Source organism: Salminus brasiliensis, chromosome 18 (genome assembly GCF_030463535.1).
Source record: "Salminus brasiliensis chromosome 18, fSalBra1.hap2, whole genome shotgun sequence".
NCBI classification, from domain to species: Eukaryota; Metazoa; Chordata; class Actinopteri; order Characiformes; family Bryconidae; genus Salminus; species Salminus brasiliensis.
The window spans coordinates 11100802-11126904 of NC_132895.1; the positions used below are offsets into that span (position 1 = coordinate 11100802).

A 26103-nucleotide genomic window follows, 5' to 3' on the forward strand; every position below is an offset into this window, starting at 1 on the left:
CAGACAAATATTGTTCTTCTGGCAACAGCCAAACCCAGACTCGTCCATCGGATTGCCAGACGGAGAAACATGATTAGTCACTCCAGAGAACACGTCTCCACTGTTCTAGAGTCCAGTGGTGGTGGGCTTTACACTTTGCATTGCGCCTGGTGATGTAAGGCTTGGATGCAGCTGCTCGGCCATGGAAACCCATTCACTGAAGCTCTCTACGCGCTGTTCTTGAGCTAATCTGAAGGCCACATAAAGTCTGGAGGTCTGTAGCAATTGACTATGCAGAAAGTTGATGACCTCTGACTGTTGACCCCGCTCTGCCATTTTACATGGCCGACCACTTCGTGGCTGAGTTGCTGTCGTTCCCAATCGCTTCCACTTTGTTATAAGAATATTTAGAAGAGGAAATTGCACGACTGGACTTGCACAGGTGGCATCCCATCACGGTACCACGCTGAAATTCACTGAGCTCCTGAGAGCGACCCATTCTTTCACAAATGTTTGTAGAAGCAGTCTGCATTGCAACACCTGAATTTAATTATTTGAATGAGTGAGTGAGTGAATACTTATGGCAATATAGTCTATCTCTCTTTCTCTTTCCATACATTCACTTATATTCCCAATCCACAATATATTCCCAATCTTTTAGACAGACTTCTTTGACTTCTTGAAGTCTGAAATAGTTTAACTTTAATGCCCTGATCTTCTGAAAGATGGATTTGCTGTTCAGTCCATGAAATGAAACCTAAATTTCCTCAGAGGAAAAAGCAATTTCACATTTTCTGAATCTCTGCTTGGATGTATAGTGAATGTAGTGACAGTAGCTATGACTCAGAACATAGCACTTCCTAGTTGCAGTTCAGTTTCAGTATATTTTAGGTTTCTTTCCATTTACTCCTCAGAATAATCCATCCTCAGCTTTTTCTAGAAAATAATGATTGTTATTCTGTGAAACCTGTCATATTCACTCAGTTCATTTAGGCTGGTAAAAAGCCCCTACACCTTACACCTATTAGTTGTATTTCTGTAGAATACACTCAAACACAAAGTGCTACAACAGGTTCTTTATCGAACCAAAAGTGGTTCTTCTCTGACATTGCTGTAGAAGAATCACTTTTGCTTCTATAAAGAACCATGTTTGTTATAGAGATGTGTGAATGTAAATAACTTAGTCACCTAGACTTAAATACCTTTACATTCTTTATGTTCTTAAGATCTTTAAAATTTTCTTCACACTCTTCACACATATCTCTATTACAAACATGGTTCTTGATGGAACCGAAAGTGATTCATCAATGGTTTTAAAGAACCAAGAGTGTAACTCCACCCCCATATGCATGCAGTGTATCAATCAAATACCCTCTGGCTAATGTAATGTAGAGTTACATAGGCCCAATAGAGGAAGAGAGAGAGCGAGAGAGGTTTCACATGTGTCAGAATGTGTCTGTGTGTGGCTGGGTGAGTATACTGTGTGTGTGTGTGTGTGTAGTGGGGAGAAGAGATCCCTTGCTAGGTATCTAACTCTTGCATGCTTGTGTACACTAACTGATTGATTTTATCTCACAGAGGGACCAAAGGCAAGGACATCAACACCATAAAGTCCCTCAGAGTGCTGCGAGTGCTGAGACCACTTAAGACCATCAAGCGGCTTCCCAAACTGAAGGTGCCATACACAGCTCTTACACTCTCCCTGAGTCCATTTACACTCCTTACTTCATGTACCACATATTCAGGATTGCCAGGATAGGATAAGTTCAGATTCCGCTCACACCAGGCCATCAATACGTCCCTGTTATACAGACATCTGTAGTTCCTCAGCACAAAATCATGGGATTCACTTTTTAGAAGCTTCTGAGCTGATGGAATGTTTTGTTCTGTGCTACAGTGCATTATACAGAATATTATGACCACCCCGGGTTTAGAATAAACTTAGTCCGGGACGTCCAGCACAGATGCCACGTGAAGGGGTCAGTTCTAGCAGAGTGTACAACAATCGTCACAGGCAAAGGATGCAATTTGACTGATGTCCAAATGGACATGATAATTAGGAAACCGCTCACTTTGTGGGATGTTTTAGAGCTGCTGTAGTGAAGGTGTACAGAGATTGGACTTTTTGCCAGTGGTGCTCCACGGGCCATTGATGCCAGAGATCAATGACAACTCTGACAAGTGGTACAAAGCAATCGACTAGATTTTGGAGCATTGCTGTGAGGATTCGCTTGCATTCAGTGACAAGAACATTAGCAATTTCTCCCAGAAGTATTGAATGAAACACCGTCATTTCAGAGAAGGCAGAGCCACTGTTCCACAGCTCAATGCTGGGGGGCTTTATACACCTGTGGTCCATGCCTGGCATTAGGCACAGTGCCAATAGGTTCATGTTCATCTATAGGTACAACTTAAAGTTCTTATAGGTAGGCTTGTCCACAAACATTTGGACATTTTCATACATTTACATACATTTACATTTATATCTGCTGCTTCTCCAATATGTCTCAAAATACTTCTGAGGTCTGACTGGTCGAATAGCAGTCTCAAGTGCATCTACACTTGCATATATACTTGCTGTTGCATGGCTGATGGTTTTTCACAATCAAAAGGCAGTTTAATCAGCTTAAGACCCATGAAATGGCAAAGTTTAAACAGGCACATACGTGCTACTGTGCTCTTTTCTGTCCTGCCTGTCTGACAGCCCACCTGTGGATCCACCGTTATTTTCTCAAAAGCTGATCAGAGCGTCTGGAGTTAAAGATTATCGTGATTTGAAGATCACTCTGTGGCATATCACCCAATAAGACGTTACTGTTAATAAACTCAGTGCTACACATTGAGTACTCAGCATATGCTCATATTTCTCTACCTTTAAAGCAGACAAAAGCTAGCTGATCTGACAAAGTCTGGGCAGAATAGAGAGATCCTCACAGATAGTATTCCTCACATCTCAGATCACTGAAGATGGATGAAAGAAAGGGGTTAGGAAAGTCCAGATTTTCATGATGAATACCATTTTCTACAATCAGCCAAAAAATGATGTTTGCTTAGCAGAGACTGTTACTTCATCAGTGCAGTAAATGAAATCTGAATTTGTCATATTAGCTGGAAATGGACTTAGCAGAGCTTTATAAATTCACAACAGCATTAGCACTGACACATTTAAAAGTGACACATTGCAGTTTGTTTATTGCACATTGATTTAATGAAGATATTGGTACTGTGCTGCTCTGCTAGTGGTGATGTTCTGCTACATGTACTGTGTGTGTGTTTGTGAATGTGTGTGCTCCCTCAGGCGGTGTTTGACTGCGTGGTGAACTCTCTGAAGAATGTGTTGAACATCCTCATCGTCTACATCCTCTTCATGTTCATATTCGCCGTCATCGCTGTGCAGCTGTTTAAGGGCAAGTTCTTCTACTGCACAGACGAGTCCAAAGCACTGCAGAAAGACTGCAGGTACAGTGACCATACAGCTGCTGATCCTATATGAACAGTATCTACCTTCACACGCAAATAGATTAGTCCATGTTCTCACCAAGCTATGTTCTTCATTTAAATGCTCTGGCATGTGTGTTTATGTAGAGAAATATTCTATATATAATAACATGTTACTGTAAGACTGCTTTTAGTGTTATTTTTCAGAATTGAGGGGCCAATATCATGGGATTTTGATGAGCTACTGTATGTAAACACTGTAGAATTGTCAACACAGCTTTGACTAGGGCTTTCGCTAGTGGGTGGCGTTTATGTAAATTTTGGGGGCGTTAATATGACGACTCTGGACTGTTATGTAACAGTTTAGGTGTTTTGGAACTGGCCTATTTTCCAGCTCTCTTGTAGGACAAGAACCATGGAACCTTTAACTTTTTAACATTCATTTAATCCACATCATTTCGCTGGAAAGACAATGCAATAAGATGATCTTAACAGTTTATTTATTGCAAGCTCTAAACATCTCTCCAACCTCTCTGCTTCTGACCATCTCAGGGGTCAGTTTCTGGATTACGACGGGGATGAAGTATCCGCCCAGCCACGGGAGTGGAAGAAGTACGATTTTCACTACGACAACGTGTTGTGGGCCTTTCTGACTCTCTTCACAGTGTCTACTGGAGAGGGCTGGCCAATGTAAGTCCCATGACACACTCAGCAGAGACTACAGGCCAGCTTACAGAAGAGCACACAATTAGACAGTGTGCAGTTTGCTTCCTCGGATTATAGTTACTCACCCAGAGCCTTATGGCGTTCCACTAACTACCATAATATCATAACGGAGAGAGTTGCTCTGTTAATCAAGCTACATAGACCCGGGGGGGTTTGTGTGAAGTTGTGTGTGTGAATGTGAGAAAATATAGGGGTGTGAGGAAGAGTGTCTATCTGTACAAGTGTACAAGTATGCATATGTGTGAAAGTGTGCATTTCTACAGGAATGACACATGCTGTGCTAAAGAGTGATAGCCTGTGTCACCTGAGCTGACATATGGGGACTTAACCACTTAGCATAGCTGAGAGCAGAATAGCCATTAGAGTCAAGAAACGGTCTCTGTTTACTCTTACCTTTAATCATGTTTTATTAAAGGAACACTAGCAACCTAATCTAAATCTGCCTGTTCTGTAACTGAACTGTAATATTTCTCTCCCTTTTTAATACCCCCCTCTCTCTCTTTGTGTCCAGGGTGCTGAAACACTCTGTGGACGCTACCTATGAGGACCAGGGGCCAAGCCCAGGCTACCGCATGGAGACATCAATCTTTTATGTGGTCTACTTTGTGGTCTTCCCTTTTTTCTTCGTCAACATCTTTGTGGCCTTGATCATCATCACTTTCCAGGAGCAGGGGGACAAGGCCATGTCTGAGTGCAGCCTGGAGAAGAATGAGGTACACAGGGCAGAGCTAGACAGACTCAAGAGTATTAGTTTAAGTTAATGAAGCAGCAATAATAATAATAATAATAATAATAATAATCTCTTGTCAAATGTCAGTTTATTCAGAGTTTATGTCCATGTCCATGTGTGTGCATGTGTGTGTGTGAGTGTGTGATGGCAGTGTCTGTCTGCTGTGTGCTCGTATTGCTGTGAGATGTCCTCAGGGTGGGATAAGCTCTTTAGAGAATTTCTCTCACAACAGAGTGCAGGGCCAACGCACCTGTCCAATCACATCCTTTCTACCTGATCACTGATTCACACAGACACACACATACACACACACACACTAGCACAAGAGATAAACCTCAGAATAAGACTGGCCAAGAACTTCCTCCCTGTTGTTTACTATCTCTATCTTTTTCAGTAAATCTTCCGTTTTACCTTCTGCTTCTCTCTTCTCTTCCATCTGATTTGCTCGAACCTGTTGCCTCACACCTTCAGCAGAGCAGCTCAAAGGGATGCAGCCCTGGGTTGTTCTCAGAGAGGCCATTAGCCTCATAGCCTGTGTTTAGCTGTTTAAACATGCTGTAAGAGGCCTCTCTCTGGTGGGTGCCAACGCTGGTTTGATGTTTGCTTTCTGCCTCTCGCACTTTGATTCGGAGGGCTCTGGGAACATCGAGCCTCTCTGATAATTAAACATCGTTAGATCAAGAGCTGGAATAGAGGATGATGCAGAGATCCTAGTGAAGTCCTGAAGCTGCTGGTTAACGAGGAGGCTCAGAGACAAGGGCCTGCATGACATGACAAGATTATTCTGTCTCTCTCTCTTTCTCTCTCTCTCTCTCTCTCTCTCTCTCTGTCCTGACTGCAGAGGGCCTGTATTGACTTTGCCATCAATGCCAAACCCCTGACCCGCTACATGCCCCAGGACAAGCAGTCCTACCAGTACAAGATGTGGAAGTTTGTGGTGTCAACACCCTTTGAATACTCCATCCTGACCATGATCGCCGTCAATACTGTTGTTCTGATGATGAAGGTATAGGAATGATCACTACGTTCTACAAACTTTCTAGAATGCATGGTTGATAAGCCATGCTGCACTCTCATATGTTCTTTCACAGCAACTTTGGCGACATTGGACAAGCTTTACAGAAATCTGGTCTTTTCCAGTTCATTATTCTTAAATTTAAATGGCAATTTGTTGTATGTGTGTAGAAAAGCCATACTGTTAGAGAAGGTCAGAAGTAGTAATCTGGAAAAGACCAGTGTCTGGACAAAATTACAGTTCATTTGGTATACTGTTAAGTCCATCCTACTGTCTTGTATACCGTTAAAACACCATGCAACAAAAGTGCAGAACTGTGCGTATTTTAGATGCATCAAAAACAGCACAAACACTTAGCAAGCTCCACCAAGGTCCCCACATTGTGCAGTTTTTAACACAAAGACACAAACTAAGATTCTTTGTTCAATATTGTAGAAAACAACAGTCACCAGTCATCAGGACCCCACATGATCTACAGTTCTCACATCTCTATACATTGCAAATTGCATTGGAGCAATTATCAGGGCCATCTGGGAGCTCCTGAAGCCCATTCTGAGAACCATTGCTTTAAAGAGGCATTTTTGTAAATGAGTGTGTGAGGGTGAAGAACCATCTGTAAATGTAAGGGACCTCCACATAACAGACTTTCCTGGATGAGCCTTTAAATTAGTATTAGACTTTTCAAAAGTGCACCACCCTCACAGAACTCTTTAAAACACGGTTCTTTAGTGGTTGTTTAAGTGGTCTGTCTTTGAAATCACTTAAAGAACCCTTTGTGGAATCTTTTTTTGGAATTTTTAAGGTTGTGTGCTTACTCATAGAGCCGGTATCCTTTTCTCTAACCCTGGGCCTGATGCCTAGCTTCTTCATTCATTATTAAGAATGCGGTTTAATAAATTTGGAACGCTTCCTGCGTCGTCTTTGTAACGGTCTTCATCCACTCCTACGCCTATTAAGAAATATAGAATGGAATGGATGAAATCCAAGTATTGATTTTTCAAAGCTTGTTTATTGAACGACTGCATTGTTGTGATAACTGAGCGTGTAAGCAAGAGACATTCCCTTTTACTGTTCTTATCCCGTTCTCCTTTTTTCCCAGAGGCAAGTTAAAGGACATTACGTGTAGATCCAGTACAGTGTTTGGTTGGAAACATGCTGAATGCATTAAAGTTTAATCAGTTCATCACATACATTATATGTCCAAATGTTTGTGGACCCATCCAACATCCTGACCTCACTAATGCTCTTGAATCGTTGTTGAACGCAATCAAATCCTCACAGCAGTGCTCCAAAATCTAGCAGAAAGCCTTTCCTGGACAGTAGAGACAGTTAATCCAACAAAGGCAGGATGAGCTCTTTTAAAATTTTCCTGACTTGGGAAGAAACAGTATAGATGAAGTTGTTCAGGATGCTCACAGGACATCATTTTTAAATTCCAGCCTTTAGTGATGGCAGTATTGCACAAGCCAACATTACCAGTGTTTTGTATTTATTATGCAGCCTTATGCGTAAAAGACTGACTCATGGAAAACCTCTTGAAGCTGTGCCTATGCGTTAATGGGCTGCTGATGTCAATGGCTTCTTGTTTACAGTTCCATGATGCCCCAAAGCCCTATGAGGATATGCTGAAGTGGCTGAACATCATATTCACTGCACTCTTCACCCTGGAATGCATCCTGAAAATCATCGCCTTTGGCCTGCTGGTGAGAAATGTTTAATTACGCGTTTATTTATTAAGGTTGTGCATTTTAAAGAATTTTGTGTGAATTTTTTGTCATAGGAATGAATGGGGGTACAAACGCTTGTGCACCCATCCTATGTCATGATGATACAAAAACAATAGTAAATCCCAAATAACCACATAGCAACCACCTGGGATACCATGGCAACCACTAAGCAACGTCATGGCAAACACCTAAATGACCATAAAGATCACCTTAGCAAATCTCTTTAACAAGAACGTAGCAACTTCATGGTTAGTACTTAGCAACACCATGCCAACCACTGGGAATGCCATAACAACCACCTATGAAGACCATAGCAGCCAGCTAGCAACCACTTTGCAACACCATAGCAACCATCTGGGATACCATAGCAACCACTTTTCAACACCATAGCCACCATCTGGGATACCATAGCAACCAGCTAGCAACACTACAACAACCACCAAATGAAGAAAAATAATATCTGTATTATTATTACATTTCTAATGAGACCAGAGTGGGGAGGCCTGGAGATGCGAGTTTGACGTATTACACTTGCTCATGTGTGGAATTAGTGATTGAGAGGAGAAGGAGGGGAAGAGGGGGAGGTTTTTGGTGACGGAGCATGAGCTGTGTTGGTTGATGGATAAGCCAGTGTGCTTTTAGTGACACATAAATCTGCACTCTCAGTGGTGTGCGCTCCAGCCCACAGCTGCAGCAGGCCTATCTCAGGCTCCATTTCCATTTAGGAGCCTCATTTATTAAATGGCTCTGCTCCCGCACAAGGCACTTACCTCCACCTGTTCGGAGCTGCCGGCAGACGGTGCCGCCTCGCTGCTGTTGTTCCAAGCCCTGGGCAGCCAATGCTCGACAAATCACTGTGGCATTCAGGAGACATGACGGAAACTCCCGACAGATTGGGCTGTCACGCAAGATCCATTCCACTGCTCTGCAGTATCTGAGAGTTTGTATGTACGTGTGCGTGACTGTATGAGTGTGGTTTGACCAAGGTTTTTTTTTTTTCCCCAAATGATTTTAATTGTTTATTTAGCATTTTGCCAAGAACAAAGAATGAAGAGTAGGGGGGGGGGGACATATAGTGTAATGATAAATATAATAAAAACGATTAAATAAATGAGTATTTAGTTTAAAAAAATAGATAAATAATAATAATAAAAAGTACAGTCACAGTCACAGACAGTATGTATTTTTCCTCTACATAGTCAAAGCAGGTGCTACAGGCTAGGCAGGTAGTCAGAGGTCCATAAATGGCTCCCATGTTCTCCTTCATCTTTAAGAAGGATTAATTTATTTGGTACATATGATATTATACCTATCCTCTTGATAGACATTGGGTCCAGATCAGTACTGACCAATGTTTTGAGACCATGACCTCTTAATTTTGCTGTTTTTTTGTGATAGATCACTGTATTTTCAAAATAAGAAATATATACGTATATATATTTTTTTCTTTTAAATCTTATATATTATATATAAATTATATATATATATATATATATATATATATATATATATATATATATATATATATATATATATATATAGAGAGAGAGAGAGAGAGAGAATTAAGGACAAGATTTAAAATGTTTGCTTTTTTAAAAAATCTGTTCATTAGAATATTACTATTATAATATAAACACAATATAAAAGGCAGTGGGTGTTTCCAAACATTGTAAAAACAAAAATCAATATGGTTTACAGAATATGCAATGTTTCCACCGCTAAAATGTATCATTCTTATCTACCTGCCCCTTTCCAGCTTTTCTCAAACCCCTCCTTTTCTTTGTGTATATGCAGAACTACCTGAAGGAGGCCTGGAACATTTTTGACTTTGTGACTGTACTGGGCAGCATTACTGACATCCTGGTCACTGAGATTAAGGTGAGATGGTTCTAGAGGCTTCATTCTGGGACTTTATATAGGAGACGTTCATTAAACGGTATGAATGGTGTGAAGAATCCTGCGTAGGACAGTGACAGTGTCTTCATGTACGAGCTTTCAGTGTTGTGTCTCTATCTGTGTATTTGTGTGTCTGCAACTTTCTCTTCCTCACGCTGTAGCTGATGGAATAGTCCTGGTGCCAGAGGATCTTCAAAGTTACAACAATCACTTTCACACACAAGCAGGTTCACGTTTCACACAACACCCAAGCAAAGGCGAACTCACTCAGCACACTGTTACTGGAATTTCAGTCCTGCATCAGACTGATTGATCTAGCCATGCTTGGCCCACAAACGCATTGTTTCGCAACGATTGCTGTAAGTCAGGAGAAAAATCCCATTGATCAGAAAGAGAAATTGTAGCATACAACTCAGATAAGTATCTTGTTTAAATATATAGCAGCTATACAGGCCCAAAAGCATCTTTAAAAAAAAATTAATATCTAATCTTATCCCATTTTCTACCCAAATTGAAAGACCAATTCCCCAGTGCCCGCTCACATGAACCCCCCTATTACTAACCATGGCCCCAACACTAGGAGGGTGAAGATTAGCACCGCCTCTTTTTAAACTGCTGCTGATGCAGCATCACTATGTCCATCAAATGTCATGATGATACAAAAACACTGGTAACCCAAACGACCACATAGTAACCACATAAGTCACCACCTGGGATACCATGGCAGCCACTAAGCAACTAAGAAACCTTAGAAATGACTGATGCAGCATCGCTAGGCAGCCAACACACAAGAAACGTGTGGCTCCCCAGGTCCAATAAAACAGCTAATCAGATGCCTGTGCTGACCAACATCACACTAGGAGAGATCCATCCATGAGGAGAACCCACCCATGAGAGAACAAGGCCAACTATGCTCTCTTGGACTCTCTTGGCTAATGGAGCACAAAAGCATCTCAAGCGAGCATCGTTCTGATCACTCTCTCGGCATGTTAAGATGATCCTAACACTTAATACGCTTATAGGAAACTGGGCTATGATTAGTTGTCTTGAGCCAGTAATTGATATCAAATGTTTTAGTAATTTTCTGCACATTCTCCTTAATGTGTCATCCTAATCTATGATTAGCTCAAAAACGCATGCAATAGAAAAATACCTGCAGGAAGGCAGGAAGTATTAATACCTGCAGGAAGATTAGGATGTAGTGTGGAAAAGAATGCTGAGGTACATAGAAATGAAACAGAGAAACTCTGCTGCGTTAGAGAGTAAGATGAGCTAGCTTGTGCAGAATGGTGCCAACTTGCATGTATTTTGGTTTTCAACCTACATGCAAATATAGTTATTATGCTTAATCCATAATTAAGGAGCTGGACAAGTTGGAAATGATATGGCTATTATATTACCATTAGTGAAAATAGAAACTATAGTGAAAGGCACAAAGTAAAAATGCAAAAAAACCCTATTAACATGAAATAGATATTTTCACACAAAGAATATTTAAGGAAGAGTCCTAAGCAGGACTAGGGAGAAGACAAATAACCAAAAAAATAATCATAATAAAATAAAATAATCTGGATAGTTTTGAAAACATCAAACCAGCAGTGTTTCTGAAAATCTCCCCGTCCAGAGATTAGCTTAGAAAAATATCCAGACACATCTGGACGCACCTAAACAGTGTGATAATTCAGAAGTGACAAACATACACTACATGTCCAAATGTTTGTGGACACCCCCTCTAATGAATGCTTGATCATCCAATATCCTGACCTCCCGAATGCTCTTATTGCTGCAAACTAATTCTCACAGCAATGCTGCAAAATCTAGCAGAAGGCCTTCCCTGGGCAGTAGAGACAGTTACTCCATAAAGTGCTCTGTAGAATTCAAATGATGAGAATATGAAATGGATGATACATTTCTCCATAATGCTCTTATAGTTAAAAGGGTTATTGATCGTGTTCTGTAACACTTGTCCAACCTCTCAGCAGTTACTACAAGAGCAAGCGTTTGTGGGCGGAGCACGGACAGAGCAGTCCAGAGCCCAGTTCCCCTGTAGACTAATTCGCATTTCAGGCTCCAGTTTACCCTTTGCTTATTGAACATATTTAGAAGAGGACGTTCATCTGCTGAAGCTCTGCCGACAGTGTGTAATCTCCCCGATGAGTGTTGACAGTTGAGTCTCAGTGTGTCAGAGTAGACTCTCTCGCCCTTCCTAATGATTTTCACTGTCACTCTGTTTCCATGCTAAATCTCTGTTGGCACCTTGTCCCCTTCTCTCCCAAATGGACTCTACAGACGGTAAGTGGCTTTATTTGTCCCGCTCTGCTTCTGTCCATCTGTCCGGACCGCCTTCCCTCTCTTTTTCTCTCTGTCCTACATGTTTACTTAAATGCGGACAGCCGTCTCTTTGTCCATTGGCCTGGTTTTCGCAGAGGCGCAGTGCCAGTTTCTGAGATTCAGGGTTCTGATTTTTTACACATTGCTCTAGATTCTCAAGCCTTACTGCACGGTTGTGGAAATAGACAAATTTTTTAATGTTTTCATTTTTGTTTTTTTATTTCTCATTAAAACAATTGTTTATGTGAACACAGAAGCACTACTATTGATTCTTATGGGTGCATGGTTCCAGCTGCAGCTTTGGAGCATCATCATTGTGATCCGTCATTAATGATCAGGAGCACTAAATTGCATGAAAATAGTCAGCAGAAATCATTCCTCCATTAGACCCGAAATTGAAATCTGTTGATTTCAATTTTGAAAACATTGCTCTAATGCATAATAATAATAATAAGCCTGAACAGATTCTCACACACTCACTGAGGGGCCACTGGGATTTGAACACAGAGCCGGGCTCGTGTGGTTAACCTGGGCTGTATCTCTTTCAGCAGGACAAGTTGATCAATCTGAGTTTCCTGAGACTCTTTCGAGCTGCTCGCCTCATCAAGCTCCTGAGGCAGGGCTACACCATCCGCATCCTGCTCTGGACCTTCGTACAGTCCTTCAAGGTCAGGAACTTTGTCCCCCATCCTCAAATGTATTGCATCTGCAAAAAGAATGTAAAAGCTCCTTATCTGGGCAGTAGGTGTTTATTTACTTAGCAAAAATAATAAATATTAATTTATATTAAATAAAAAAAATAACACAAAAAGTGGTGATTTCACATCCCTGTGTTCATTAAAATACCTCTCCTCATGGGAGTCTAGTATTATTTGTAGTTCCAACACCTGGTTTGGTAAACCAGTGCTCAGTTATGGTAAATCAGGTGAGCTGGTGATGGAATTGAACACATCCACTGGGGCATCTAGGAGAACTCAGTAACCAAGCTTTGTTCTTCAGACTAGCTCACAAGTTCAATTACTGTCTTCACAATGAGAAATTCTTGTTCTTATTTATGTTAACCTGCGTCTGCTTGAATGTAATGTGGACTTTTTACAGTAAAAATCTATTGCTGAGAAACATGGTTAGTTATATGATGTGCCTAAAACCGCTGTGCACTGTGTGTAGATATATAAGTATTGGCAGTTGAGGTAGTTCTTAATGAGATTTCTTTTATTAAAGTCAGCACACTGTGTGCATTGATAATGAAGGCTAGTGAAACTACAGACGTTCTAATTGCAGTCTGCTCAGCTTTGTCTGAAGTCTGAACACGCAGGGCCAGATTATTAAAACTGAAGCAGAAAGTGGGATGCGGTAATGAAGTGCTATTCATAAAGTGACTGTGGCTGCTGTGTTTTTAAGTGTTCTCAGTAAAAGCCAATCATCAACATGCACTCCTGCAACAGCGGTGGCAATGGCAAAGTGTAAATGCAATTGCCATTATCCTCAATCCAAACAGATCAGAATGGGCCTTTTAAATACATCACTTAATCAACTGAGTGGGTGTATGTACATCATTTGTTGATGGCCAGCATATGTGGCCAAATGTTTTAAAACACTGTAGATGAAGACATTACAGTCCACTTCAGCTTCTTCTGGAAAAACACAGTTTTATATAAACAGTAATTTCGGTTTCTGAATATGAAAATGTGCTACAGCTATTTACAGTTATTTGCTCTTAACTTCACAGTAAATCTGGTCATGTGCTTAGTGAACTGTCCTATAGTCTAGATAGCAAGAAATGTAGTGAGTTGTGTCTGCTGAGGTGATTTAAACTACTGTTTATGTCTTGATGATGTCCAGTATTGTTCTCTTTTCTTGTGCCTGCAGCTTTAAGCCTTTAAAGACAAGTGGATCATATGTTATACATATTTTCAAGACCTCTGCAACATCAGTGTGATAATTAATCAATTAATTAAGATAATATATAAATAATAGCATAGCATGTAATAATATATAATACATTCAATAATAATTAATTATATAAATGAGAAAATTAAATCACATACATGTTTTCTGCTCCCTGGTGGATTATCTGTGCACTGCGTTCACTGGGCAAATGCATACAGATTTGAACATTTAAAAGAATGACTTGAGTAAAAAGGGTGGGGGAGGATGTAAGGAGTTAAACAACATTGTTATCTATATGTGTTTAATTCTATGTTTGTTTAAGAAAAGCTTCTGTGAGCAATAAATTCCAGATGTATCAAATATGCTACAAATTAAAAGTGGGTGTGTGTGGGTGTGTGTGTGTGTATATATATATATATATATATATATATATATATATATATATATATATAATTGCTCATATATACATAAGTGAGCAGTTGTAGTGTTTTAGAGACATTTTGCCACATTTTGCCCATCATTTAACTCACTCTCTTGTGACGTGTTCTCTGCTGTTCTCTGAGGTTAGAAAACTGAGACTGTGTTTTTTTGTCTTCTAGGCACTACCATATGTGTGTCTCCTGATTGCCATGCTCTTTTTTATCTACGCCATCATTGGGATGCAGGTGAGTCGTGAGACACTCCAGTACATTCATGCCTTATATTTGCTTTTTGTTTTCTCCATTAAATTTATATTTTTATTTTAAAGAACATTAATAAATAAATTGCTTTCGTTATTTATTCAGTTAGATTTTATCTCAAACTATCATTTAGAGTAAGCAAATATACGTTCAAAGTGCTATCTCCCAAATAGCACTTTGACAGGAGAAAGAAAAGTCTTTGTGGAGCATTTCTATTGGTCCATTCATCCTGGAACTCTGACACAACGTGAAGGACAACTGCCAGATTCACATTATGTTAAAAAGTGGAAAAAATAATGAAGATTTAAAGTTTTTTGAATGGTAATATACTTTACAAATATACAGTCATCCTTTACGGTCACTGTGATGTGCCCTGTGAATGGTGTTCGCATAGCGACTATCACAGTGCATCCAACAATAAAGGCAGCACAATGCTTCTTTTATATACTGATAGGAAACATGCTGCCACATGGAAAGCTCAGATTCCACATGCTTGTACATTTCATTATGGCCAGCCTGGACATTAACAGCCCTTAAACACCTGGAATCACACTATCAAAGAACCTTGAGGATACTGTATGTTATAGATCAGATACATTACATCTCTCCCTGTAAAACCATTCATAGGATATTAAAGCAAATGGCTGCAAATAGCCTTTTGATATGACCTGTTTCCCAGGCCTACTTATACAATGTGTTATGTTACTTAAAGTGTAGGAATGAAATAATTGATGTAAGTTGATTAATTGAATAATTATAATGGTGCGCCTGTTACCATGATCATTACAGTGTGAATTACATCTACTTTCAGTTCAAGGTTGAATAAAGTTATCTTGCTCATTGTGTGTGTGGAAGCCTGCTGTTCAGTCGATTAGTGTGCCATTGTAAATCAATGGTAATTGCATATTATTGACTTACGAATGCAGCGTAATCAGTGAGCTGTATAATCACCTGTATGCTGAGACACAGGACTGACGCCCTGCTCAGGTCCCTTCACAAACACACCAGTATTTGATGTATGAACGTTGGCCCAGCTCACCATTTTCCTTGTGCCACACAGACAAAGATGGAAATAGGAGAGAGTGTCATGTTAGCAGCTTCTGCTTTTGGAATTTCACTGAAAAATGGCAGGACGGCAGACTGCAGGACACATTTTTTTGCTTTGTGCCAGTTAAAGCGTCTTGGTGTCGCAGACAGGGAGGCAAGAAGGCTGGTGAATCCAACCTTTATGTTTGATTGCACGTTCAGCGGTGCACAGGCAATCTCCTGGATTGTGTTTGGAAGGGGAGCGGCTGCCATTTAGTCGATTAGGATGGCATTGTAAATCAATGCTAATTGCTTCTTATGGAATGAAAGACACAGCGTAATCAGTGAGCTGTGTAATCACCCGTATGCTGAGAAACGGGCCTGATCCTACTTAGAGCAGAGCTCTTCACACATGGGGCTGTGTTTGATGGATGAAAAACTGGCCCAAATTTAACACTGAAGATTTCCTGCCCGTGCGAATGTGAACATTTTGCTTTTGTATTTATTAGGATTTGATTCTCCATTTTTTTAAGTATTTAACTGTTTTAACTTCAGGTTAGTTATATGTGTTGCTTCTATTAAATGTAACTACACAGTTAATCATATACACTGTTCAGATTTTAAAGTCAGAACAACTTAAAATAATGCAATAACTGAATACAGAGCTTTAAGTTTACTCAACCTAACTCACTTTTTTACCTCTGCATCTCAGTTTGCATCTACATTTTAAGTAGATCCTCAAAAACCTCAAAACACTGTGCAGCTAAAATGGATAAAATATTGTATAGGACTTTGGTCTATGCCCCCCGGAGTCAGGACCAAGTAAGGTTACAAACCATACACCAGTGATGTGAAATGACCACACTTTGTGAAAACAAGTAGTGTTCTTATTATGGTTGGCAATAACCGCAACTTCTTAGAGTTAAGGAAACACTATGAGTTACCAGAATTATACTACCACTGAAGCCTGACGAATGGGTCTTGGTAATATATCAAATGCATCGAGCCTGAAGGTACAAATTCTGAGATTCAGAACATTATGCTCTCAATATGTTAGCCATCCTGCTGCCTCAGAGAGTTTAATGTTTGCAGGTGAGTAAGCTGAGAAAATGCAGAGTCTGGCCTGGCCCCCAGGCTGTGTGAATTATTGACATGGCACCTCCAGATGTTTCAGCACAGTCTCAGTGCTGTATAACAATGAGGATGGACTGTGTCTGTGCCTCTTTCTATCAGGTGTTTGGAAACATCGAGTTAAATGAAGAATCCTCCATCAACCACCACAACAACTTCCGCACTTTCTTTCAGGCCCTCATGCTGCTGTTCAGGTGAGAACTTTTTTTTTTTTGCTGCTTCTGGTGAATGCATGCCAAAGTGAAATTAATACATCGGGGAAAAATCATTAATAAACATCACATCTTATGTAATGTAATATACTAATGTCCAAAAGTTTGTAGACACCTACTTTTCCAGCATTTCGTCTGAAATCAAGGGTATTAATGGGGAGCTTGTCCTCAGTTTGCAACAGTAACAGCATCTGGTCTTAAACCAGACTCTGGAACATGGTTGGGAAGATTTGATTGCATTTAGCCACAAAAATATTAGAGCGGTCAGGTGCTGATGTTAGGTGTCAACTCATTCTGTCCAAAGGTATTCGATGGAGCCTCATAAGACAGTTTAACTGCCCCACAGCCCAACACTTTGTCCCAGTCAGCTGAACAGATTTTCTTCTGGAGATTCTTACAAGCTGTGTGTGCACAATTCAACACTTGCCATCAATTGGTGTACTTTTTCAAATAGCTGAAGCCACTTATTAGCAAGGATGTCTGAATACTTTTGCATGTGTATGGTATTTTTGTAGTTAAATATTCAGGAGTCATAGTCAGGGACAGCTCACATTCACACCAGAGTGTGGGAGACACAACAATCAAAAAATTAATTACTGACCTATATGCTTAAAGTACAAGATTTTGTATTTTGTTATATCTGCTATACATACCATATGGACAAAAGTATTGGGACACCTGCTCATTCATTGTTTCTTCCAAAATTGAGGGAATTAAAAAAAAGAGTTTCTACTAGGGAAGTCTTTCTACTAGATTCTGGAGCATTGCTGTTGGGATTTGATTGCTTGAGCGTTAGTGATGTGAGGATGTTGGATGATCACCACCCTACTTCATCCCCAACTCCCCATCTCATTCCAAAGGTATTCCAAAGGAGCGCCAACTATCATTCGAGATAAGACAGTTCCACTGCTTCACAACTCAATGCTGCAGGGCTTTATATCCCCTAGCTCACGCCTGGCAATAGGCATGGTGCCCATGAGTTCATGTTTATCTGCTCAAGGGAGTTCTATTCGATTGACAGTACTTCTCTACAGGAACTAGACACGCTGTGTGTGCACATTCGCATCTGTGTATCTGTGTGAGCAATGGATGCAACTTGTAGCTGGTGTAGCCGAATGCATTCATTAGAAGGGGTGTCCACAAACATTTGGACATATAGTGTATCTAACTCTGTTTTTTATTATTGACGTTCATATTCTGTGTATGTATTTTTAAAGATTAAAATGTGAGGGTCTGAATAATCAAGCATTTACATTTATATGTGTGTGTTTTGTGTTTGTGGACCTCAGGAGTGCCACCGGCGAGGCGTGGCATGAGATCATGTTGTCGTGTTTGAGTGACAAGATGTGTGACCAGCTCTCAGGCACCACTGGAAAGGAGTGTGGCAGTGATTTTGCATACTTCTATTTCGTCTCCTTCATCTTTCTCTGCTCGTTCTTGGTAAGTAAACCTACACTGACACAGTGATGTTCTTTTGAATGCATGAAAATAATGGTGTAAATCGACGGTATGGTAGAAACTCGGTGGAAAAACATTGGAGTATTTCTTCAGTCTTTCCTCATTCTACCTTGTCCAGATGCTGAATCTGTTCGTTGCTGTCATCATGGACAACTTTGAATACTTGACCCGAGACGCCTCCATCCTCGGACCTCACCACCTGGACGAGTTCATCCGCGTCTGGGCCGAGTATGACCCCGCCGCCTGGTATGCATCTCTCTTCTCACACTCTCCTGACGGCTAGTTCCTTCTTAACAAGAGTGAACAGCTTTAGACAGAGAGCTAAAGTGGAACTGAATAAAGGTCAGACACTGACATATGGCCCTGAGTGACCATGGCACTAGACTGAAGCAGGACTATGAGGCTGAGTCGATTCTGCCGCATGCTAGTCTGATGTTCTGCATGACGACTGTAAGGCTTGTCCTAGACTGGTTGACTGGTTTAAAGCCTCTTGTCTTCTCAACATAATCCAGCTGAGCTCAAGCCCACATTACATTGCATAAGAAAGAAAGAAAGTTTGGTAGAACTATTGGTGCAAGTCCTTTCGAAGCTATTTGAGAATGTGTAGTTTTAATAAGGATACCGCATGACCGGTTCTTATCCCAAACTGTTTTTTTACTGTATGGTTTTGATAACATTAATACATTATCTGTCCTTTAATGATGAAAATATGAATTTGCATTATGAGCTTATTCCTAGCCGTTTGTTATAAGTGTTGCATGTCCATGCAGTCTGCAGAGTCCAAACTCAATATAGGGAACATCTAGGATGCAGATAAGCACACTTTCTAATCATATACAGTACTGTGCAAAGGTTTTAGGCACCTATAAAAATTATGAAGAATTATGAAGCTCCTTATCTGGTCAGTAAGTGATTATCTGCTCAGTAAAACATTAATACTAGAATAAATACAAATAATATTCATACAGAAAGTAGTTTCATCTGTGTGTTCATTAAAGCACCTCAAAAGTGTATTATTTATTTATTTATTTATTAGTATTATTTAACATCTGGTTTGGTAAATGAGTGCTTAATGATGGTAAATCAGGTAAGCTGGTGATGTTGTGCTGGCTGGGGGCATCCACGAGAAATCTGCTACCAAGCTTTGTTCTTCAGACTAGCTTGAAAGATGTCAACTACTTTCTTCAGAATGAGAACTTTTTATTCCTTTTTACTGTATTTACTGTATTTGATCTGTTCTAATGTAATCCTTACAGTGAAATTCTCTTATTGCTGATCTAAAAGCTTTTAAATAATGTGATTAGGTGCCTATAACATCTGCACAGTACTGTATGTAAAAAAGAAACATGCAAAAATCAAAAGATAGAAACGACAAGCTTTTTGCCTGGTATTAGTGAACATGGATTAGCATAGATTAGTCTTCACTGAAGGTTTCCATAAGGTAATATAAGAGCCACTACAAGCTGGCTAAGGTAAAAAAGTAACTTGGAACATAAAGTGGAACATAAATTAGTAACAGCTGTTGAGGGACATATAATTAATGACTTAATCCTAAAACTGAAGGTAGTTTTAATAATTTAGCTGTGATCTTAAGGGGTTCAGTTATGCTAATTAATGTTTTCACCATTAAAATATGTATCAACCAAATTATATAAAATGGCTTTTCAATTAAGACACAATTTGTAATTACATTCTTTGAAAATGAATTGAAAATGAAAAAATGGCCTAACTTATGTCTGTTTTTTGCAGTGGAAGGATACGCTATATGGATATGTACAATTTGTTGCGCGTTATTTCACCCCCACTTGGCTTAGGAAAGAACTGCCCTAATAGGGTGGCATACAAGGTTTGAAAGCCTACACACTTTCCCTGCAAAGGGCAGTGCTGTAGTACTAATCAATGCCCATAGATTGCCTGGTTATCATACTGACCGACTGGGTTACACCCAGCCCCCCTCCTCCTTACTAACTGAAATGTGGGTAACCATGGAAACTGCAGGAAACAAAGCCATTTTGCTTTAGTCCTTCGTCCCGGCTAATCCTATATGTCCTCAGTGAGCATTTCTGCCGTGTTTACTGTCAATATTGACAAATCAGAACCCAATTTAGGCCGTTCCTAACGCAGTGTGAGCTTTGTTCCTGTGGATCTGGATGGTTAGTCGACACTTTCCATGCATGCCATGCAAAAAGACTGGGCTGTGACCCCACTCATTGTCCAAGCCTGGTCACCCCATTTCAGGCTTGCGTTTCTTCTTCAGCATCCAGGATCCATCTACGTCCCAGAGTGTGGGCAAGATGGCATCTCACAGCCGCGGCTTGCCCTCAAACACCCGGGATAGAAACCATTCAAATAATGACTGATGTTTGTTTTCCCTCTGATCATGCTTTTCTTTTATTTATTTTTTCTTTCGATTCTCCTGCTCTCCTTCCCTATCTGTGTGACCTTTGACCTCTGATCCATGGGTGCTGATCCACCTCTCTCTGAAGCGGGCGCATATCCTACCTCGATATGTACGAAATGCTCCGCCACATGTCCCCCCCGCTAGGTTTGGGAAAGAAATGTCCATCGAGAATTGCCTACAAGGTAGAACCACCCACCCTCTCTCTCTCTCTCTCTCTCTCTCTCTCTTTCTCTCTCCACCTCTTCCTCAACTACACCAGCTGTTGCTGAGCTGAGCTGTGCTGCTGTTTGTGAAGCTGCTGTTCTCTCGCTGAGTAGCGTTTCAGTCCGTCTCTCTGTGCTGTGGTGCTGTAGCTGTGGCAGAAGCTTTCCTCTTTCTGTTTGTGTCGTTGTCATTGTCGTCTTGTACCTCAGTGTGTAATTGTAATTAAGGCGGCGGCTCATTTCTGTTATCAATTAATCTAATCTAATTTTTCAATTCATCAACTGATAAAACCACTGCGACATCAGCCGTTTCCTCTTACTTAGCCCGGTCACTGTGCCACCGTCATTAAAAGCAGCATTAGGGGATCTGATTACTTCTCCCTGTAACAAAGTAGACAAATAGTGTCTGACTTAAAGGTGCCATAGAAATGCATTTGAGTATTTTGAGTATTAAGTGGTTATTTGATGTGTAAATAGTAAATATGTGACTTTGGTTGGGGTAAAAATGCTCAGATGCAGCTTTACACTCCTATTTGCACCCCTACACTCCTAAAAATACAAGAGCTCCAAGAGTTTGTTTTTTTACCTATACTACAGAAGAACCGTGTTTGTAATAGAGATGAGTGAATGTGATTTCATGGGTCTTTATGGAACCTATAGTGCTCCAAAAATTACATAAAGCACCTTTACTTTTAAGAGTGTGTGTTTTGGCCTCAGAATGAGGCTAATTTTCCTTTTATGGTGGACTTCATGGTCTGATTGTCTGGTTTACGGCACCTCAGCAGCTCTCACTGAAGCCACACAGTACTGCATAGCACAGTATAGTTGGTTTAGCTGATAGTGTTGATATCCTGTCCTGCTCTGTGTGGTATGGAGCCCCACTGGTGACATCCCACATACATAAAAATAAGTTGTGGTTATGTGGGATGTCCCCGTTGGGGCACTGTAGTCTGACAAGCTAGCTAAAAAGATGGTCAACTAGTGTAATCTTTTAGCTTAGCCCAGATACCCCCTAACTTCGCCGGCTTTTGCTTCGGCTTAAATTTCCACTATCTAGCAGAGTCTGGTAGTGAACGTTTTGCTCGCCAGTGTTACAGAAGCCCAATCATGTCAAAGATTATATTAGAAAACTGCCAAAAAGAATCAGCAACACCACATTCTCCCAAAGTGGCGGTTGTGTTTCATTGCGTTGTAGTTTTCGCTGTCAAATGGCTTTTGCTGTTGGGCTGGGTGTGTGTACATTTTGGAGCCGTAATTTAAAATGAGTCAGGAATGATGTGTATGTAACTCATGGTATTTTAGTTGTATTTGCGCTAAATGAGAGTCAGCTAAAACCGTGGTCAGATGTTGATCAGGATGTTCACATGATCAAATCATCGTTAGTCTAAGAGTGAACCTTTACATTTGCTTTAGTATGCATTCAGACATAGTTACTATGCCCTCTGCTCATGGGCCATGAAAAAGACCATAGAAAGCTCCTGTCTTAGTGTGCTGGTTCAGCTTTGGCTGCTCTGCCCCTTTCAGGATGGCCTTTGGTCATTGAGTTTCCTCACCCTCTTCCAGCTGTCTGAATGGATAGTGTCTAAGAGTGCAGAGATACGAGCGGCTGTCTACCAGGCAACTCTCCAAGGCCAAGCCATGCGTATGCGTGAATGTGTGTGTGTGTGTGTGTGTGTGTGTGTGTGTGTGTGTGTGTGCGTGCGCACACGCATTCTTATGTACATGTGACATCCTCCAGTGTGCTCCGAAACCCCTCCCACCCTCGCTTTAGGGAGCAGTGAATCGATTTGGAGGAAAGAAAAGAGAGCGAGCTGTAGATGTGTGTTCGTTGGAGCGAGACGTGTGCCCCCCTCACTCTGGATCTTTTTTTTTTCTTGTTTGTTGTTGTAGAAATGTCTTCCCAGGCAAGCCCACTTTAATGAAGCCAGCACTGTGCTTTAACCGTTCTTTAACCACGCCACCGCACTAAATACCCCCTCACTCTCTCTCTGTCTCTCTCTCTCTCTCTCTCCCCCTGCTTTTCTCATTCTCCTCATTTTCTCTTGTAATCTTTGGGTGTAATACAAAACATCCTTTTTTTCATTTCATTTCAGTTTGGACTGCATAATATGCACTATATGTCCAAATGTTTGTGGACACCACTCCTATAAAATGCATTAACTTACAAAACCTGTTGCTGACACACAGTCTAGTCTCTGTATAGAAATACTAGAATTCTTCTACAGCAGATAAATATGAACCTGTTGACACCATGTTTAATGCCAGGTGTGAACTGAGGGGGGGTATAAAGCCCCCCAGCATTAAGCTGTGGATCAGTGGAGCTGTGTCTTCTGGAATGATTGTTGGTGACCCATCCAGTCCTTCTGGGATGAGTTGGGGGGGTTTGGGATGAGGTGGGGTGGACATCCAACATCCTGGCCTCACTAGCGCTCTTGTCATTAAATCTAATCAAATCTTAGCAGCAATGTATCAAATTCTAGTAGAAACCCTTCCCTGGACAGTAGAGACAGTTACTCCAAAAACAAAAGCAGCACTCTTTTTAATACCCTTGATGAAACAATGAATGTCCCAATACTTTTGTCCATATTGTGTACAGACTTGTTAGCTAGCCTACAAACGTCCGAAACATACTGTATGGATTTGGTCAGTTCAGGTCAAGCAACTCACTTGAATTAAGGCCTGATTAGATAAACTAGGTTTTGGATGGTAACTGTTAATACTGCAAATACCATGACACACAAAATTAGAACTTCTTTCTAATCTAATATCATTTTCTTAACAAATACACATGTTCTGCCCTGATAAATACCTGTAAATTATTATAAAATTTAGTAGTAATGTGAGTATCTACATTGCAAGCCATACCACAATTGCAGTCTATACAAATATAATTGCAGTACTAATTATTTGTCAACCCCAGCATGTACACGTATGTGTATGTGTGTATGCTTGGCGGTTGGTGGTCTTTCATGGCTCTGTGGCCTGAGCTGTAGGTAGGCCTGCATGCATGGTGTCCCTTTCCCCCTTTCCTCTGACTCCGTCTCCATGGTTACCACAAGAGGCGATGCTCCAACATCCCTGAGGGAAGCTCATCTCCCCCCTCACTCACTCCTGGCTTTGTGAAAGTGCAAGAAACACAGTCATTATAGCCTCCTTTATCACTCATCCAAGTGTTTGATTCATGACTAACTGGCTCGTTCTGTATGTATGAGCTACATGGACAGTAATCTGGGGCTTGTGTGTGCAGCTGTGTTTGAATAGGGGGAGATCAAGTGCTTTAGGGTCATAAACCTGAATTTCCTTGATCAGTAGCTGTTGTTCGTATACCATTACTGTCATCGCTGTCCTAAGAATGCATCGTAATGTTTTTATGTTTTTTGGGGGGGAGGGGTGGGACCATTCAAAAATGCCAGCTGTGGTATGTATGCGTGCTTCATGACAAATAGCAAAATTCTTTAAAATCTTTCAAGTTACTTGAATTAGAAGCACACTTTTAATCCACACACTGAATAGGGGCAGAGAAAACACTCACACCTAGCATGGGGAGGGGGTGGACGATTCTAAGGGCCTGTGTCTGAAAGGGGCCCTAAAAAATGTGTTGATTGAGTATTTTTGGCAGAATTCTTAGAGTTGTGTGATCCAGTGAAATTTTTCAGTGGGCCGAAAATCCTTGACAGTGCCTCTGTTGGTGGGTAGCCACCTCAGCACCAAGGGAGCAATTGGAGGTTAAGTGCCTTACTCCAGGGCACCTCAACCATGAACATTCCTCAATGTTCCTGCTGGTCCAGGGCATTGAACCAGCAACCTTTTGGGTCCCAAAGGCACTTCTCTAGCCATAATCTTTGGGTGTAATGCCCAAATGTTTGTGGACACAGCTCCTACTAAATGCATTTAACTTACAAAACCTATTGCTGAAGCACACAGCTTGTCTAGTCCCTGTAGAGAAATACTGCCATGAAAAATAACAGAATTTTCTACAGCAGATAAGCATGAACCTGTTGGCACCATGCCTAATGTCAGGTGTGAGCTGGGGGGGATATAAAGGATATAAACGATGGTTAGAGCCCCATCTAGTACTTTTTGGATGAGTTGGGGAGTTGGGGATGAGGTGGGAGTTGGTTATGAGGTGGGGTGGAGATCATCCAACATCCTTACTAAACGGTACTTCTCCAGCCGTTTAAATGCCAATGGCTCTTTCATTTAATACGTTTTCAGAGAGTGTTCTTTCGACAGCGATGAACTATTCAGCTCTAGCAGAAAGCCTGCACTGAAGAAGGCTGAGGTCTGATAGTGAAAGTATTGTGAAATACTATCTGAAGTGTTGCACCCACATTGCAGCAGATGCACTGTCCATTGTACGCCACTCATCTCCCATCTTCATTGTCCGTAATCAGCATCAGCATGAAATATGAATTCTCTCTCTCTCTTCTCTCTGTCTTCCTCTCTCTCTCTGTTTTTCTCCTAGAGAGTCATTTGGCGTGCCTGAATGAGAGTTAGAGAGTTTCTGAAATCCATATAAAAACTTGATTTCCCACAAGATTGTGCAGCTTTTGCTCCTTCGCTCGAAAGCGCCTGCACAGCAGCGTTTGGCTCTCTCACTCAGCACATCCACCAGACTCTCCAGGAAGCCAATGTGTGTGTGTGTGTTGCTCTTGTGCTGTGTGGCTCAGTCACAAGTGCACAAGCGGTCTTGATTCTGTGCCCTCATGTGTGTGGTTCTCCACAGCGCTTGGTGAGGATGAACATGCCCATTGCGGATGACAACACTGTTCACTTCACATCCACGCTGATGGCTCTCATACGCACGGCCCTGGATATCAAACTGGCATCAGGTGCGTGCCCACTTCATGCCCACTCAGCTCCCAGCACTGTGCCACCCACTATTGGCCATGACACAAGCTAGCTTTTACCAGCTGCTCTGACAGTTGATTTCTCTAATAATGACCTGATATCACCTGAGAGATATACAGTATTGTATTTTATACAGTATCTAAATAATGACCTGATCCAGTTTTAATCTTACTGACTATTTTACCTGATCTCTTTATTATTTTACACCCGCAAGACATACAGTAAATTCACATTCCCACGAAGAACAGCAGAGGCACACTTTTCAGTACACACAGCTGTTTGTAATGTGAGCAGTGTCAATGTTTCAACAGCAGTTAAACTAGACAACATTTGTTAAAACATGGTTAATCCTTTAGAACTGATGCAAAACCTCCTGTTTCTGCAGGTTAATATACTATTCTCCTTTAAT

At 41.0% G+C, this 26103-nt stretch overlaps 1 protein-coding gene across 16 annotated transcripts in view; it reads left to right on the forward strand.

Moving 5' to 3' along the window:
• Nucleotides 1–26103, forward strand: part of cacna1bb (calcium channel, voltage-dependent, N type, alpha 1B subunit, b) — a 183842-nt gene that overhangs the window by 140376 nt on the left and 17363 nt on the right. For 9 of the 16 annotated variants that reach the window (XM_072661536.1, XM_072661542.1, XM_072661545.1 and 6 more), the window contains 14 exons: nucleotides 1558–1654; nucleotides 3278–3438; nucleotides 3970–4107; nucleotides 4655–4856; nucleotides 5715–5879; nucleotides 7481–7591; nucleotides 9410–9493; nucleotides 12391–12510; nucleotides 14332–14397; nucleotides 16672–16763; nucleotides 18071–18221; nucleotides 18358–18485; nucleotides 20726–20822; nucleotides 25570–25675. In XM_072661536.1, the coding sequence (XP_072517637.1) occupies nucleotides 1558–1654; nucleotides 3278–3438; nucleotides 3970–4107; nucleotides 4655–4856; nucleotides 5715–5879; nucleotides 7481–7591; nucleotides 9410–9493; nucleotides 12391–12510; nucleotides 14332–14397; nucleotides 16672–16763; nucleotides 18071–18221; nucleotides 18358–18485; nucleotides 20726–20822; nucleotides 25570–25675 (1718 nt within the window). Of the gene's footprint in view, nucleotides 1–1557; nucleotides 1655–3277; nucleotides 3439–3969; nucleotides 4108–4654; nucleotides 4857–5714; nucleotides 5880–7480; nucleotides 7592–9409; nucleotides 9494–12390; nucleotides 12511–14331; nucleotides 14398–16671; nucleotides 16764–18070; nucleotides 18222–18357; nucleotides 18486–19988; nucleotides 20086–20725; nucleotides 20823–25569; nucleotides 25676–26103 lie in introns of all 16 variants that reach the window. The other 7 variants (XM_072661539.1, XM_072661549.1, XM_072661551.1 and 4 more) reach the window with 3 other exon arrangements.